Here is a 17478-nt window from a genome sequence, read left to right on the forward strand (position 1 = left end):
TGGTAAATCGCTTAGTGAGACGGGGCCTTTAGATTTCCTCTAAGGCCACATTCACACTTTCAGTATTTGGTTAGTAATTTACATCAGTATTTCTAAGCCAAAGCTAGGAGTGGGCGAAAAATACAGAAGTGGTGACGTGTTTCTATTATACAATACTGACCAAATACTGATAGTGTGAAGGTGGTCTAACTTGTATTGTACCTGACAAATAAATGTATATTTATCAACCCCTCTACTAAGTCATCAAGATCTCCTGGTGTCAGGATCAATGAGGTTCCAGCACCCAGACCCTGAGGGATCACACTCATATTAGGAGAGTCTTTAAAATAAAAAGTAAAGATTATTATTAAGAAAGATATTAGGAGACCACGACTATGGGGAGCCGTTTTACAGATCTTACATTGTAGTCCAGAAACAATCCTTCCCTGACACCCACCAAGAGTACAGCAGTCATAAATTTAATTTTGGAGGATTTAATGACAGCAGTTGGATTTTGGGTAGAATTACTTCCTTATCCTTCTATTTTTATGTATGTCCAGCACTCCGGTTGGATAATATAGTTAGACTTTATTGTAAAAAATTCGAGACAGACATAGATAAAAGTTACTCTGAGGCTTTTCGAACACTGTCACTCTTTGGGGGAGGGCGACCTCCAAAACAAAATACCGATAATTGTCAACTAAAATTCTGATTAATCTCTTTCTTTATGTTCTTTAGAGATTTAAAAAACAACTTAATCAGCAAAATGGAACCTGGAGCTTTCTTGGGACTGCCTGAGTTAAAGCGCCTGTAAGTATGTAGAAGTGAGCTAACAAACAGAAGGTATTAGCAAATGGCTTTAATCAGAATGTCCTGCCAGGGTTATTTCTATAATCTCTCTGGCTGCAGGAGTAATCTAATATAACATTCAAAGCTTTGGGAAACTTACTAGCAGAATTGCCTTTCTTTCTCAGTGAGAATTTTGGATTCTCTGTATTTTTTTACATTTCCATGAAAGTCATCCATTATTATCCTTTATTTCAGGCCTCATTCAGACGTCTGTTTTTGACACGTCTTGTTTTTCTTGGACTGAACTCATCACGTTTGTAATTTTTTGCAAATCGAGCTCCCAGAAAAAGAATGGAGATGTGTCCAATTTTGATGCAAATGGTAGATCAAAAAGTCCATATATAAAGTGAAAAAAAGGACTCCACATGGATGCCATCCCTGTGTCATCCGAGTGATGTTTGCTATTTTTCACTATTTAATGGATAGGAGAAATTGAGACTTTTTTTTTGCATACAAGATAAACAGATGCCACACTTATGGTATGAATTGCCACATGGACCAAAAGTGGATGTAAAACAAACCTAGCACATCTTTTTCCAAAATTTGTGACATCTTTTATGTTTTCAGGTTCCAGTTGCATCAGGCATGGGAGAAGTGTCCACTTGATGGGCATAGGGCAGTGTCCACTGGGTTGGGCATGGGGGAAGTGTTCACTGGGTCCGGCATAGGGATGTGTTCACTGAGTCGGGCATAGGGCATTGACCACTGGGTCAAGCATGGTGGAAGTGTCCACTGGGTGGGCATGGGGCAGTGTCCACTAGGATTGGCATGGATGAAGTGTCCGCTGGATGGGCATGGGGCTGTGTTCACTGGGTCGGGCATAGGGGAAGTGTTCTCTGGGTCGAGCATGGCGGAAGTGACCACTGGTTGGGCATAGGGCAGTGTTCACTTGGATGGGCATGAAGGAAGTGTTCTCTGGGTCAGGCATGGGACAGTGTTCACTGGGTCAGGTATGGGGCAGTGTTCACTGGGTTGGGCATGGGGCAGTGTTCACTGGGTCGGGCATGGGGCAGTGTCCACTGGGTCAGGTATGGGGCAGTGTTCACTGGGTCAGGCATGGGGCAGTGTCCACTGGGTCAGGTATGGGGCAGGGTTCACTGGGTCAGGTATGAGGCAGGGTTCACTGGGTCGGGCATAGGGGAAGTGTTCACTGGGACGGTAATAGGGCAGTGTCTACTGGGTTGGGCATGGGGCAGTGTCTACTGGGTCTGGCATAGAGGAACTATTCACTGGGTTTGGCATGGGGCAGTGTCTACTGGGTCTGGCATAGAGGAACTATTCACTGGGTTTGGCATGGGGCAGTGTCTACTGGGTCTGGCATAGAGGAACTATTCACTGGGTTTGGCATGGGCCAGTGTCTACTGGGTCTGGCATAGAGGAACTGTTCACTGTGTTGGGCATGGGGCCATGTCTACTGGGTTAGGGAAAGTGTCCACTGGGCCAGGTATCCTGCTCATCTAAACTTGATTGACTAGTACCTGTTGTTTTTTTTGTCTGATTGTATAGTATAATGTGTCATGGCGCTGCCTGACTGCACAGTATAATATCGCTTTTATTATTTTTTTTTAGAGACATCTCCAATAACAGAATTGGCTGTGTACTTCCTGCTGCATTTCAGGGTCTGAGCAGTCTATCACGCCTGTAAGTATAAATACAAAATGTGCACATAAAAGGTGTCTAATACTCCTCTAATTTGACATAACAATGATAAGTACACCTATTCACTTTTAGGGATTTTTTGCTCTTGTTTAGCAGATGTTCTAATTTTGATGATGACAGCAGAAAAAATGGAGTCATCTCTTCTGTTGACACTGCACGGAGCAGAAGATCTAGGAACTGTGCAAGTTAAAAATAAAAAAATGAGAATTTTGGCTTTGGAGTCCTGCTGAGCTTAGAATAAACCTACTTATTTGTGTAACCACAAGGCAGGGAGACAAGTACCCATTCCTAAAATATACCACTATTAACATGCCAGCACTCTCCTCACACTTCCATGGCTATAAAACAGTTGGATTCAGCATTTGTTGGCCACGGCTCTATTTTGGGACAATACAGTCAATGTCCCTCTTGTTTTCTCCTCCTCGGCCTCCTTGTGCTATACGTAGGCGGTCCGTCTGTCCCACACTACATTGCCCCCACAGCTGGACACATGACTTTGTAGCTTTAGGCTTTATATCCAGAGTGGAGTACTGTACCCTCACTAGCCCGGGGCTTTATGGCTACTACCACGTGCTGCGGATAGCTGTGTCTCCACCAAAAACCATCCTAATTACTAAAGGGAACCTATCGCTAGGTATAGGGCCTCCAAACTATAACATGACATTATTCCCTGCGGGACAGTGCTCCAAACATGACCTCTGCAAACCTGGTGATATTAAAGGGTTGTTCCCCGCACTGAGAGCTCGCACCCATCCCAGAAGGCTGTACTTGACCATCTATCGCAGTCTCATAGACAATGATTGGAGCAGATTAGGCGCATGTGCCGCGCCGCTTCATAGGCCCAGCATTTCAGAGCTTTTTTTCTGAATGATGGTGGTCATCGCTGATCAGAAGGTTATCATCAATCCTGTGACTAAAATGTGGGAATAAGCCAGGGAACCTGACAGCTGATCCATGTTGCCCGAGCCATAGACAGCATGTGTCAGACGCTGGCTGTAGGATTTCAGACACATATATTTAACTCTGAAACACTGCCACATTTCAGACACAAGAGACTAGTCGGACAGGAGGGTCCCCGGCGGCTTGTCCCCGGCCACTGCCCTGGAGTGATATCCCTCCCTATAAATGCCTGAAAGGAGAGACCTGTCATTCCAGGGCAGCAGGCGGAGTGACGTCACCGGGGACCCCTTGCCTGACTAGTTTCTCCTCATGCAGCTTGGTCCCTGGCGGCTTTTAAACTATGTTGTTCTCTGAAACGCTGAAACGTTTCATACTTAAATATATGTGGCTGAAATCATGCAGGCAAGGTCTGATGTAGTCGAAACCAGAAGTTTACATACACTATATAAAAAGACACATCTGCATGTTTTTCTCAATATCTGACTTGAAATGAGAATAAACCTTTCCCGTTTTAGGTCAATTAGGATTACCATAATTATTAATATTTGCCAAATGGCAGAATAATGAGAGAGAGAATGTTTTAAGGTATTTTTATTACTTACTGCAAAGTCAAAATTTCACATACACTAAGATTACTATGCCTTTAAACAATTGTGGACTGCCCATATGATGTTGTCATGTGTTTGGAAGCTTCTGATTTTGTTTTTTGGAAACAACTGAGTCAATTAGAGACACACCTATGGATTTAATACACACCTGAAACACACTGCTTCTTTGTGTAGCATCATGGGAAAGTCTAAAGAAATCAGCCAAGATATCAGGAAGAGAATTGTGGACTTGCACAAGTCCTGGCTCATCCTTGGGTACAATTTGAAGATACCTGAAGGTGCCTCGTTCATCTGTACAAACAATTAGACGCAAGTACAAACAAGATGGGAATGTCCAGCCAATCATACCGCTCAGGAAGGAGACGGGTTCTGTGTCCCAGAGATTAACGTGCTTTGGTCCGATATGTGCATATCAACCCAAGGACAAAAGCAAAAGACCTTGTGAAGATGATGGTGGAAGCTGGCAAGATTGTGTCAATATCTACAGTGAAACAAGTACTGTATCAACATGGGCTGAAAGGCCAGTCTTCCATGAAGAAGCCATTACTCCAAAAGAAACATAAAAAAAGCCAGATTAATGTTTGCAAATGCACACATTAATTTTTGCAGATGTCCTGTGGTGTGATGAAACTAAAATGTAACTTTTTGGGCATAATAATCATTGTTACGTTTGGAGGAAAAAAAAGAGAAGCTTGGAAGCCTAAGAACACCATCCCAACTGTGAAACATGGGGGTGGCAGCATCAAATTGTGGGGTTGTATTGCTGCAGGAGGGACTGGTGCACTTCACAAAATAGATGGCATCATGAGAAAAGAAGATTATGTGGCAATACTGAAGCAATATTTCAAGACATCAGCCGGGAAGTTAAAGCTTGGGTGAAAATGAGTCTTCAAATGGACAATAACCCGAAGCATACTGCCAAAATGGTAACAAAGCGGCTTAAGGATAACAGAGTAAATGTTTTGGAGCAGCCATCCCAAAGCCCTGATCTAAATCCTATTGAAAATTTATGGGCAAAGCTGAAAAGGCCGGTGCGAGCAAGGCGACCTACAAACCTGGATCAGTTGCACAAGTTTTGTCAGGATGAATGAGCCCAAAATGAGCCCAAAACATGAATATGTGTCTTCTATAGTGTATGTAAACTTCTAGTTTCAACTGTACATGCTCCTTGTGAGTCGGGCAGCATGTAGCAGCTATCAGGCTCCTTTTAAGTGTAAAATAATATATAATTACCAAGAGGTGCTCTGGTGATGTGGCACGTAGTTTAGCAGGTGCAGTGTGCTTTTTAAGTTAACTTTCTGCATTTCAGGTGCCCTCACTTCAGGACTAATAACACAGGTCAACAAAAAAATTTTTTTTTCTGGTGTCCAAAATATTTTAATGAATTTAGGGTATTTTTGGGGTGCTGATTCTGAATATGCTATCAGTTTTGCCAGATTGGCTCAAGTTTTTGACATTTTTGGTATCTTATTTATAGCACTTGTTGGTAAATGCGACGCATCATCTCATTAATTTCTTTGGATTAGTACTTGAACTGAGCAGTTCTCAATATAGTTTTGTGTTAATTAGTGTTCTAAAAGTTTGTTCATAGCTTGATTTTTGCACTAACTTTATGTTGTTGTCTGTTTTCCAGTGAAAAGCATGAACTCATCAAGAAGAAGTTGTCTTAACGATCCAGACTCATTCTGTTACATTTGTGGTGAATACACACTGCCAAAACATAGAAGAAACATAACAGACTTCGTAAAAAAAGTGTATTTTGCCTATTTTGGGGTTATGCTTGGGGACCAAGACAAGTTTTGGGCACCACACATAGTGTGCAAAGCATGTATCGAATTATTACGAAAATGGAGCAAAGGACAAAGAAAAAGCTTCAAATTTGGTGTTCCAATGGTGTGGAGAGAGCCAAAAAATCATCATGATGACTGTTATTTCTGTGCAGTGCAAGTGCAAGGATTCAATAAGCATAAGAAACGAAAATGGGAGTAACATGGAATCTGCAAGAAGGCCTGTCCCTCATTGTGAAGATGTGCCTGTACCTGTGTTTACCATAAATAACAGTCATCATGATGATTTTTTGGCTCTCCACACCATTGGAACACCAATTTGAAGCTTTTTCTTTGTCCTTTGCTCCATTTTCGTAATAATTCGATACATGCTTTGCACACTATGTGTGGTGCCCAAAACTTGTCTTGGTCCCCAAGCATAACCCCAAAATAGGCAAAATACACTTTTTTTACGAAGTCTGTTATGTTTCTTCTATGTTTTGGCAGTGTGTATTCACCACAAATGTAACAGAATGAGTCTGGATCGTTAAGACAACTTCTTCTTGATGAGTTCATGCTTTTCACTGGAAAACAGACAACAACATAAAGTTAGTGCAAAAATCAAGCTATGAACAAACTTTTAGAACACTAATTAACACAAAACTATATTGAGAACTGCTCAGTTCAAGTACTAATCCAAAGAAATTAATGAGATGATGCGTCGCATTTACCAACAAGTGCTATAAATAAGATACCAAAAATCTCAAAAACTTGAGCCAATCTGGCAAAACTGATGACATATTCAGAATCAGCACCCCAAAAATACCCTAAATTCGATGAAATATCTTTGGCACCAAAAATGCTGTTGACCAGTGTAATAAGAAGCAGACTACAGTATACTAGTGAGGTCAATTAAAGCTATTTTTATTGGTAATTGCTTTATAAAATGTCTCTGTGTCCAGACATTGCTCTAACATGCCCGCAGCAACGTCACAGACGCTCAGTATCTAAGCTCGTATACAGATCCTACATGGGCAGAGCTGGACCTTATGTGGACATCCTGAAATAGCGGTGGGCACCACATGTGGGTAACAGCAATATGTAGAGACAGAAACATTTTTTAATGAGAATTTAACAGACTAAATTATTATTTAATAGTGGGACATAGCATTTAAGAGATTGAGCATTGGGAAATCTTATCTAGGATACTGGTGGAAATGTGATTCACGATACTGGTAGAAATCTGATCCAGCATACTGGTGTAAATGTGATACTGCATACTGGTGGAAATCTAATCCACGATACTGGTGGAAATCTGATCCAGGATACTGGTAGAAATCTGACCCACGATACTGGTGGAAATCTGATCCAGGATACTGGTAGAAGTCTGATCCAGGATACTGGTGGAAATCTGATCCAGGATACTGGTAGAAGTCTGATCCAGGATACTGGTGGGAATCTGATCCAGGATACTGGTGGAAATCTGATCCAGGATACTGGTGGAAATTTGATCCACGATGCTGGTGGAAATCTGATCCAGGATACTGGTAGAAATCTGATCCAGCATACTGGTGGAAGTCTGATCCAGCATACTGGTGGAAATGTGATCCAGCATATTGGTGGAAATCTGATCCAGGATGCTGGTGGAAATCTGATCTAACATACTGGTGGAAGTCTGATCCAGCATACTGGTGGAAATCTGATCCAGGATACTGGTGGAAATCTGATCCAACATACTGGTGGAAGTCTGATCCAGCATACTGGTGGAAATGTGATCCAGCATATTGGTGGAAATCTGATCCAGGATGCTGGTGGAAATCTGATCCAACATACTGGTGGAAGTCTGATCCAGCATACTGGTGGAAATGTGATCCAGCATATTGGTGGAAATCTGATCCAGGATGCTGGTGGAAATCTGATCTAACATACTGGTGGAAGTCTGATCCAGCATACTGGTGGAAATCTTGGATGAAATGCTATTTCATTACCGTAAATCGTATTCATATATTTCAATAGAAGTCCTTTTAGATTTCTCCATTTGTATTGTAGGAATGAAACCTTACTGTAATTACACATATTTTACTCTGTGTAGATTTCTGTCTGGAAATATCTTCTCGACTCTTGGTCCTGGGGTTTTTGATGAGCTTCCTTCCCTGAAACTAGTGTGAGTATTCTTACTGTGTCGTGCCCACATGTATTCCTGTCCAGCTGGGTAAATCCTGATGGCTGCTTGGCTTGTGTCTACACAGGGACTTTTCCACTGATTTCCTAACCTGCGATTGTCACCTACAATGGATAGCGACTTGGGCGAAAAATGGTTCTGCTAAGATCTCCGATAGGACGTTGTGTTCATATCCAAGTGCACTGAGGGAGCGACCATTGCGAAACCTGAAGGAAAGTCAGCTAACCTGTGGTAAGGAGAGAACAATCCGTATATCTCAGTTATTTGTGGACACCTCATCCTTTATGGTTATAACTAAGCAATCAGCATTTATGATGATAACGTGTTTTGATCTTAGCAGGAACCCCAGAACTTCACACGCACCATCTCATCCCATCCTTACGGCAAGTGGTGTTTCAGGGTGACAGAATCCCTATACAGTGCACAGCAAGTTATGTGGGCAATGCCAGTCACATCATCTGGTACCATAATGGCAGACAGGTGGTAGATGATGAAGAACAAGGAATTATACTAGAGGAGACGATAATCCATGACTGCACCTTCATCACAAGGTAGGTGACAACTTCTAAGCACTGGTCCTTTTGTCATCTGAGGGTCTCCGGCTTCCTGATTGCTGGGGAGGGCTGTGTGTCTCTGACAATTGGCAATTTGGACTAGTATCATGGTTGCACCCCTGTCTGAACTGTATGATCTCCAATGATGCAAACAGTGGCAGCTTTTTCTCTCCTTGGAGGAGTGCAGAGGCCCTGAAGCCGATCAGATCCAGCCAGCTCCGGAGCTGCGCTTACAAGCTCTATTGGAAAGAGCTTTGGAGCACTCCTCTTCTTGCCCAGGGGACTGGCCGGCGCTAATAGACTGCAGAAGTGGCCAGTAACCTACACAATGAGCAGTAAACATTAAAAATACAAAATCAGTTTGTTCTTCAGATAATAAGAGGTCAATTGCAAACTTGCGTGTTTTACAATCACTTTGGGAAATTTTATTCATTTAAAAAAAATGAAACAACCTCTTTTGATTATCTGGTTTGCTAAAATGAGTTGTCACCCAAAATGCCAGTGTAAAGCTTTAGGTAAGATTATGTACGATGGCATTACACCTGATTCGCCACAGGACCCAAAAACATCAGAGAACAGCTGCCATGCATCGCCCCCTTGTGTCTGCGCTGGGCATAGCACAGTGTGGTAGATTTGCCTGGAGTGTTCCTTTAAGTCCATGTACTGTATGCACAGTATGTGACATGTGAAGTACATACATGGGGCAGGCATGCTGACGGATCGCAGCTCTGGAGCATGTTCAGCTCGGAGGAATGTCTTGTTTACATTCAATGTCTGAGTTTAAATTTAGCAAATGGCTGTGGTGTTACGGCCCCGCATCCTGCCGACTCCAGCCTGATAAACTGTTTATTCCTAGTTGGCAAATCAGCCGTTTCCTCTCAGCGTGGAGGCACATCCTGTGCGTTCAGGGACTCCTATCGGATGTTCAATTCCCCTGCCAAGGTGCACCAAGAACCCGAGCAATTGACGGCATGTCACAGTCATTGGCCCACCTAGTCTGTGCATGCCGAATTGTTCCAGCACCGGCGAAATAACACTCGGAAATAAACACGGGATACCACATTCTTCACTGTACTCGGTGTGTAAACTATTGTAACTGCTGCGTTTCACAATTCTCTATAGGACACGGGGTAATGCCCCTTGTATTATGTACATTTCACATTCTCCCCGACATTCACCATATACACAGTGGCATGTAAAAGTCTGGGCACCCCTGATCAAAATTACTGTTACTGCGAACAGTTAAGCAAGTTGAAGATGAAACGATCTCTAAGCGGCCTATAGTTAAAGATGACACAATTCCTTTGTATTTTAGGCAAATATATATATATATATATATATACAGCTCTGGCGTAAAGTAAGAGACCACTGCAAAATGTTCAGTTTGTCTGATTTTTCTCTTTATAGGTATATTTTTGAGTAAAATGTAAATTGTTATTTTAGTCTATAAACTTCTGACAACATGACTCTGAATTTCCACGCAATAATTTTTGTATTTTTCTGCTGACAAAGAAAAATTGTCAAAATTAAAAAAAAACAAAACAGTGCTTTCAGACCTCAAATAACGCAAAGAAAACAAGTTCATGATCACCTCCATACCTAATGGTTGGCAAGATGTTCTTTTCCTGAAATTCTGTGCCATTTTTTCTCAACACATACCTTTGATCATTGTGGACAAAGAGTTAAATTTTAACCTCATCAGTCCACAGGACTTGTTTCCAAAATGCATCAGGCATATTTAGATGTTCTTTTGCATACTTCCAACACTAAATTTTGTGGTGAAGATGCAGGAGAGGTTATCTTCTGGTGACTCCTCAATGAAGGCCATTTTGTGCAGGTGTCTCTGAACAGCTCCAGATTCTGTTAAATCTTTCTAAAGGTCTTTTGCAGTAAGCTGCGGTTCTGATTTGCCTCTCTAGCAATCCTATGAGTAGCTCTCACTGAAATTTTGTTTGGTCTTCCAGACCTTAACTTGACCTCCACTGTTCCTTGTTAACTGCCATTTCTTAATTACCGTATATACTCGAGTATAAGCCGAGATTTTCAGCCCAAATTTTTGGGCTGAAAGGGCCCCTCTCGGCTTATACTCGAGTCACGGTCGGCGGGTGAGGGGGAGAGAGGTCTGTCATATACTCACCTGCTTCCGGGGCTCCTGGCGCTCCCCCTGCCTGTCCCACGGTCTTCGGTGCCGCAGCTCTTCCCCTGTTCAGCGGTCACGTGGGACCGCTCATTAAAGTTATGAATATGGACTCCACTCCCATAGGGGTGGAGCCGCATATTCATTTCTCTAATGAGCGGTAACGGTGACCGCTGACAGAGGAAGAGGCTGTGGCACCCGGAGACCATCTGTCCGGGATAAGGAGCCAGGGACGCCGGGAGCAGGTGAGTATTACATATTTACCTGTCCACGTTCCACCCGCCGGGCGCCGCTCCGTCTTCCCGTCCTCTTGCTCTGACTGTTCAGGTCAGAGGGCACGATGACGTACTAATCTGCGCGCCGCCCTCTGCCTGGACAGTCAGTGCGGAGAGACGCCGAGATGGGACGCTGAGGAGCTGCGGGCAGCAAGAGAGGTGAGTATGTCATTTTTTTTTTTTATTGCAGCAGCAGCATTATATATTGCACAGCTTTATATGGAGCATCTATGGGGCCATAATGAACGGTGCAGAGCATTCTATATGGCACAGCTATATATGGATCATCTATGGGGCAATAATCAACGGTATGGAGCATTATATATGGCACAGCTTTATATGGAGCATCTTATGGGGCAATAATGAACAGTATGGAGCATTATATGTGGCACAGTTTTATGTGGAGCATCTATGGGGCCATAATGAAATGTATGGAGCATTATATGTGGCACAGCTTTATATGGAGCATCTTATGGGGCAATAATGAATGGTATGGAGCATCTATTTTTATTTTTGAAATTCACCGGTAGCTGCTGCATTTCCTACCCTAGGCTTATACTCGAGTCAATAAGTTTTCCCAGTTTTTTGTGGCAAAATTAGGGGGGTCGGCTTATACTCGGGTCGGCTTATACTCGAGTATATACGGTACATTTCAAACTGAGGAAAGGGCAACTTGAAAATGCTTTGCTATCTTCTTATAGCCTTCTCCTGCTTTGTGGGCCTCCACCATTTTCATTTTCAGAGTGTTAGGCAGCTAGTGCTAGAAGAACCCATGGTTGCTGTTTTTTGGCACAAGGTTAGAGGATGCTGGGTTTTTATAATGCTGGGAACTTTGCATCACCTGGTCTTTCCCAACAATGATAGTGAACAAGCCATAACCCTAACAGGCAAATTAAGGTTTGAAACCTTGGTCAAATTTATCTGAGCACACAAATCTCCAAGGGTGCCCAAACGTCTGCATTGGCCCATTTTCCTTTTTGTAATTCTTAAAAAGTAAAAGATGAAAATATATATTTTTTTTGCCTAACATACAAAGGAAATGTGTCATCTTTAACTTTAGGCCTTTTAGGGATCATTTTATATTCACTTGCTTAACTATTCACAATAACAGTAATTTTGACCAGGGGTGACCATACTTTTACTTGCCTCTGTATATATACGCTATGCTAAGGACTTGCATGGAGCTGAGACCTTCCAACAACAGCTTTGTCTCTTATTAATAGGTCATGTTTTAAATAAAGCTGCTTTGTTGTTGATACTTCCTGGTATTTGGCTTTGTCATACCTTTATTGATATAGTCATGTGCGGATTACATGCCTTTTTGATGTGTTTCTGCCACAAAAAACTCTAAAAGAGCAAGTGCATTTTTTTCTTGTGAATTTTCCACACTTAATGCAAGACAATGGGGAAAATGTGCACATAAAACTCAGCGTACTTGCAAAAGAGATTTACAGAATGCGGATTTGAACTACGCACCGCAGGTCAGTTTATGCTGAGTAAAAAGAAAGTGCAAGAGGCGTGAGATCTCTATAAATCCCATCCACTTTGCTGGAACTGGAAGACCCGGCGTTTTCGAGTCAGTGAAAATGTGCAGTATCAAGTGCTCATCGTGGACACATAAGAAAAGTAATACACTTCTCAAATTCAGTTCTAGAATTGCAACATCTTTCTACATCTACATATACATTCTACTCATCAAGATAATGTCCAAAGTAAATAAGATAATGGCAATCGCTTCATTAAATAATACATACATCCCATTGAAGGTTTACAGGGAGAATGAAGAGATCCATAACTTAAAAATGAGCTTTTATTCATAAAGATTAAAATACAAGAATACAAAATAAAAAAAGCAGAGTGCCTCACATAGAGGACGGTAATGTCTGCCTAGAATAAACACTCCGATATGGTACAAAGTATAAATCCTGTCTAGAAATAATTCACTCAATAGCAACTCTAGTAAGATAACCTACATATATCTGGTAACAACCAATGTCTAGTGCTTCATATATAACAGTATACAAACATATAGATCCTTTGCTGAGTAGCTACCTCAAAATTAAGGACTAGATCAAGAGGCCAGCTCTAAACCAAAATAAATAAATTAGGATTTAATATTCAAAAAAATAATGAATAAGAGTGCAAGGAGAATACCGGAAGCTTATATGGCTTATTGCCTGTGGTAAAAGGACCTGTATGAAATATTGGACCCCTAGAGTATCTAGTGATAACATCTAATGGGAATTGACCTGCCAGAGAACCACAGGCAAAGTCCAGGAAAGTGCCCACAAATGATAGGTGAATGTGCCCGCAAGTAAAGGAAACCGATTCAACTTGTGAACAGGAGCCCGGGATACCGTCCTCTTACCCCGACGCGCGTTTCTACATATACATTTAGATCGCAAACTTGGTCCACCAGTATCTTCTGCTGCAACCGAGCATGTGCAGAAGTTACCTGCAGTGTTCAGACAGAGAGCGCACATATCCTTCATGTGGGTCCAAGTAGACAATGGCATTCTCATAGCAGTCAGATGCATGACCAGGCAGGTCACTGATCATTGTAAGCAGTGCTCATCACTACATGATGACCAATGACTATGCGGTCTGACGCACCTAAGATGACCAGTTCTCAGGTACATGGGTATGCCTGATGTATGTCATCCGTGTATCATCCGTGTGCCATCAATGTGTCTTCTGTGTGTCATCATTGTGTCATCTGTGTGTCAGCCGTATGTAATCAGTGTCATCCATATGTCATCTGTGTGCCATCCATGTGTCATCAGTATGTCATCCATGTGTCATTCGTGTGTCATCATTGTGTCATCTGTGTGTCAGCCGTATGTAATCAGTGTGTCATCCGTATATCATCTGTGTGCCATCCATGTGTCATCCTTATGTCATCCGTGTGTCATCATTGTGTCATCTGTGTGTCATCCGTATGTAATCAGTGTCATCCATATGTCATCTGTGTGCCATCCATGTGTCATCAGTATGTCATCCATGTGTCATTCGTGTGTCATCATTGTGTCATCTGTGTGTCAGCCGTATGTAATCAGTGTGTCATCCGTATATCATCTGTGTGCCATCCATGTGTCATCCTTATGTCATCCGTGTGTCATCATTGTGTCATCTGTGTGTCATCCGTATGTAATCAGGGTGCCATCAGTATGTCTGATTTTACCATCAGCTTGTCATCAGTGTTTTTCCGGTATGGTTAAATAAATAAATGACAAAGCTTCTACTATACTTTGTAATGTTAAATACGGATGACACACAGACGCCATCCGTGTGCTGTACATATTTTTCACAGACCCATAGACTTGTATTGGCCCTTGTCATCCGTGCTGCTGGAAAAAATGGACATCTCTCTGCATATTTTGCTCAGGCACACGGTCTGTGCAAAAACACAGTCTTGTGAACAGCCCCATAAGTTTTACAGTTGTGCTCAAAAGTTTACATACCGCATCAGAATTTTTGCTTTCTTGTCCTTTTTTCAGAGAATATGAATGATAACACCAAAACTTTTTCTCCACTCATGGTTAGTGGTTGGGTGAAGCCATTTATTGTCAAACTACTGTGTTTTCTCTTTTTAAATCATAATGACAACCCAAAACATCCAAATGACCCTGATCAAAAGTTCACATACCCTGGTGATTTTGGCCTGATAACATGCACAGAAGTTGACACAAATGGGTTTGAATGGCTGCTAAAGGTAACATCTTCTCACCTGTGACCTGTTTTCTTGTAATCAGTATGTGTGCATAAAAGCTGAGTGAGTTTCTGGGATCCAGACAGACTCTTGCATCTTTCATCCAGCCACTGATGTTTCTGGATTGTGAGTCATGGGGAAAGCAAAAGAATTGTCAGCAGATCTACAGGAAAAGGTAGTTGAACTGTATAAAACAGGAAAGGGATACATAAAGATATCCAAGAAATTGATAATGCCAGTCAGCAGCGGTCAAACTGTGATTAACAAATGGAAAATCAGGGGCTCTGTAAAAACAAAACCACGGTCAGGTAGACCAACAAAATTTTTGCCAACAACTACCAAGAAAATTGTTCGGGATGCAAAGAAAATCTCACAAATAACATCAGCTGAAATACTGGACTCTCTGAAAACTAGCAGTGTGGCTGTTTCAAGATGCACAATAAGGAGGCACTTGAAGAAAAATGGGCTGCATGGTGGAGTCACCAGAAGAAAGCCATTACTCCGCAAATGCCACAAAGTATCTTGCCTACAATAAACAAAACAGCACAGAGACAAGCCTCAAAACTTCTGCAACAAGGTAATTTAGAGTGATGAGACCAAAATTGAACTTTTTGGCCACAACCATAAACGTTACATTTGGAGAGAAGTCAACAAGGTCTTGATGAAAGGAACATCATTCCTACTGTAAAGCACGGAGGTGGATCGCTGATGTTTTGGGATGTGTGAGCTATAAAGGCACAGGAAACTTGGTCAAAGTTGAAGGAAATATGAATGCAGCACATTATCAGCAAATAGTGGAGATAAATTTGCAATAATCAGCCCAGAAGCTGTGCATGGGACGTACTTGGAAGTTCCAACATGACAACAATCCAAAACAGAAGGGCAAGTTGACCTGTCATTGGTTACAACAGAACAAAGTGGAAGTTCTGGAGTGGCCATCTCAGTCTCCTGACTTCAATATCATTGAGCCACTCTGGGAAGATCTCAATCGTGCAGTTCATGCTAGACAGCTCAGGAATTTACAGGAACTGGAGGCTTTTTGACAAGAAGAGCTGGCAGCTTTACCATATGAGAACCTAAAGAACCTCATCCACAACTACTACAAAAGACTTCAAGCTGTCATTGATGTTAGAGGGGGCAATACACGATATTGTTTCTGTATTAAGAAATGGGGTATGTGAACTTTTGATCAGGGTCATTTGGATGTTTTGGGTTGTCATTATGATTTATAAAGCGGAAACACAGTAGTTTGACAATAAATTGCTTCGCCCAACCACTAACCATGAGTGGAGAAAACGTTTTGGTGTTATCATTCATATTCTCTGAAAAAAGGCCAAGAAAGCAAAAATTCTGCCGGGGTATGTAAACTTATGAGCGCAACTGTATTTGATACGTGTGGTAACTGTGAAATAAAGGAAGACACACGTACTGGAAACACGGACATGTGAAGGAGGCTTTATCGTCATTCGTCTATCTCAAAAGGGTTTTCTGGGTGAAACATTGACGATGAATTTTCTAGAAACTACTCAATAAATAGATAATGTGATTAAAGGAAACCTCAAACAATGTTTTTGCCACCGTTCACTCATAACTACTACCTAAACATTGCCTTTAAACTGGCTCTGTTCATACCACATTTAGTGCTTATGTTTGGCTTGTACATCTAAAAGATATCCAGATGTGTCCGATCACATTTCTATAGACTGATATAGGCCAGGCCTGTTTGGATGTGGTCAAGTCTTATTTAATTGTACAGGAAAGCCTATGCTATGGGCAAAGTTACTGTACTTACATTTTTATTTAATTTCAATTTTTTTCCAAACCACTCAAAACTTTCACATAGGGCCAAACTATATATATTTTTTAATTGGCGAGTCTAATTATGTAGATTAGGTCAGAGCGCCTCCAAGTGGTGAGTTAAGTAAAAACAAAGAGGTGTGAAGGAGGCAGTATGACTATATCACATGTGATATTTATCAGTATACAGCGTATATTGTACACTACAGTATATACCATATGGCCATAATTAACTACAACAGCCAATTAGCGGTCATTTTTAAAATAAGGTATTAAAGATGACCTCTGATTGATTAAGTCTGTGTATCTATATACAGTACTAGCTGTACTACCCGGCTTCGCCCGGGTTAATGACTGCTGTTAGCAAAATAGAATGTGTTAACAAAAATTTATTCTGCACACAAAAACCACAAAACAAATAGATAGAAATGTAATTATTAAAAGGCAAAAACTAAGCAAATAGAAGCATTTCACAACATATATTAGCTTTGTTATACTGAGAATGTCTTTGTTGCCTATATTAACCAATCAGAGCTCAGGTTAATTAACTGTAGCAAAATAGAAGCTGAGCTGTGATTGGTTGCTATTGGCAGCCTGATAAATCCCCAGCCAACAGGAAGCCCTCCCCCCTGGCAGTATATATTAGCTCACACATACACATAATAGACAGGTCATGTGACTGACAGCTGCCGTATTTCCTATATGGTACATTTGTTGCTCTTGTAGTTTGCTTATTAATCAGATTTTTATTTTTGAAGGACAATACCAGACTTGTGTGTGTTTTAGGGCGAGTTTTATGTGTCAAGTTGTGTGTGTTGAGTTGCGTGTGGCGACATGCATGTAGCGACTTTTGTGAGATGAGTTTTGTGTGGCGACATGCGTGTAGCAACATTTTGTGTGTTGAGTTGCATGTGACAGGTTAGTGTAGCAAGTTGTGTGCAGCAAGATTTGTGCATGGCGAGTTTTGCGCGTGGCGAGTTTTATGTGTGGTGCATTTTGAGTATGTGCAAGTTTTGTGTGAGGCAACTTTTGCATGTGGTGCAACTTTTGTACATGTGGCAAT

General features: G+C 41.6%; 1 protein-coding gene across 2 annotated transcripts in view; it reads left to right on the forward strand.

Annotated features, from left to right (window-relative positions):
- Positions 1 to 17478, forward strand: part of ADGRA2 (adhesion G protein-coupled receptor A2) — a 238931-nt gene that overhangs the window by 174671 nt on the left and 46782 nt on the right. The window contains exons 3-7 of one of the 2 annotated variants that reach the window (XM_077263142.1): positions 718 to 789; positions 2398 to 2469; positions 7854 to 7925; positions 8011 to 8174; positions 8281 to 8494. In XM_077263142.1, the coding sequence (XP_077119257.1) occupies positions 718 to 789; positions 2398 to 2469; positions 7854 to 7925; positions 8011 to 8174; positions 8281 to 8494 (594 nt within the window). The remainder of the gene's footprint in view (positions 1 to 717; positions 790 to 2397; positions 2470 to 7853; positions 7926 to 8010; positions 8175 to 8280; positions 8495 to 17478) is intronic. The other variant, XM_077263144.1, reaches the window with a different exon arrangement.

This window comes from Ranitomeya variabilis, chromosome 5 (assembly GCF_051348905.1).
Source record: "Ranitomeya variabilis isolate aRanVar5 chromosome 5, aRanVar5.hap1, whole genome shotgun sequence".
Taxonomy (NCBI): domain Eukaryota; kingdom Metazoa; phylum Chordata; class Amphibia; order Anura; family Dendrobatidae; genus Ranitomeya; species Ranitomeya variabilis.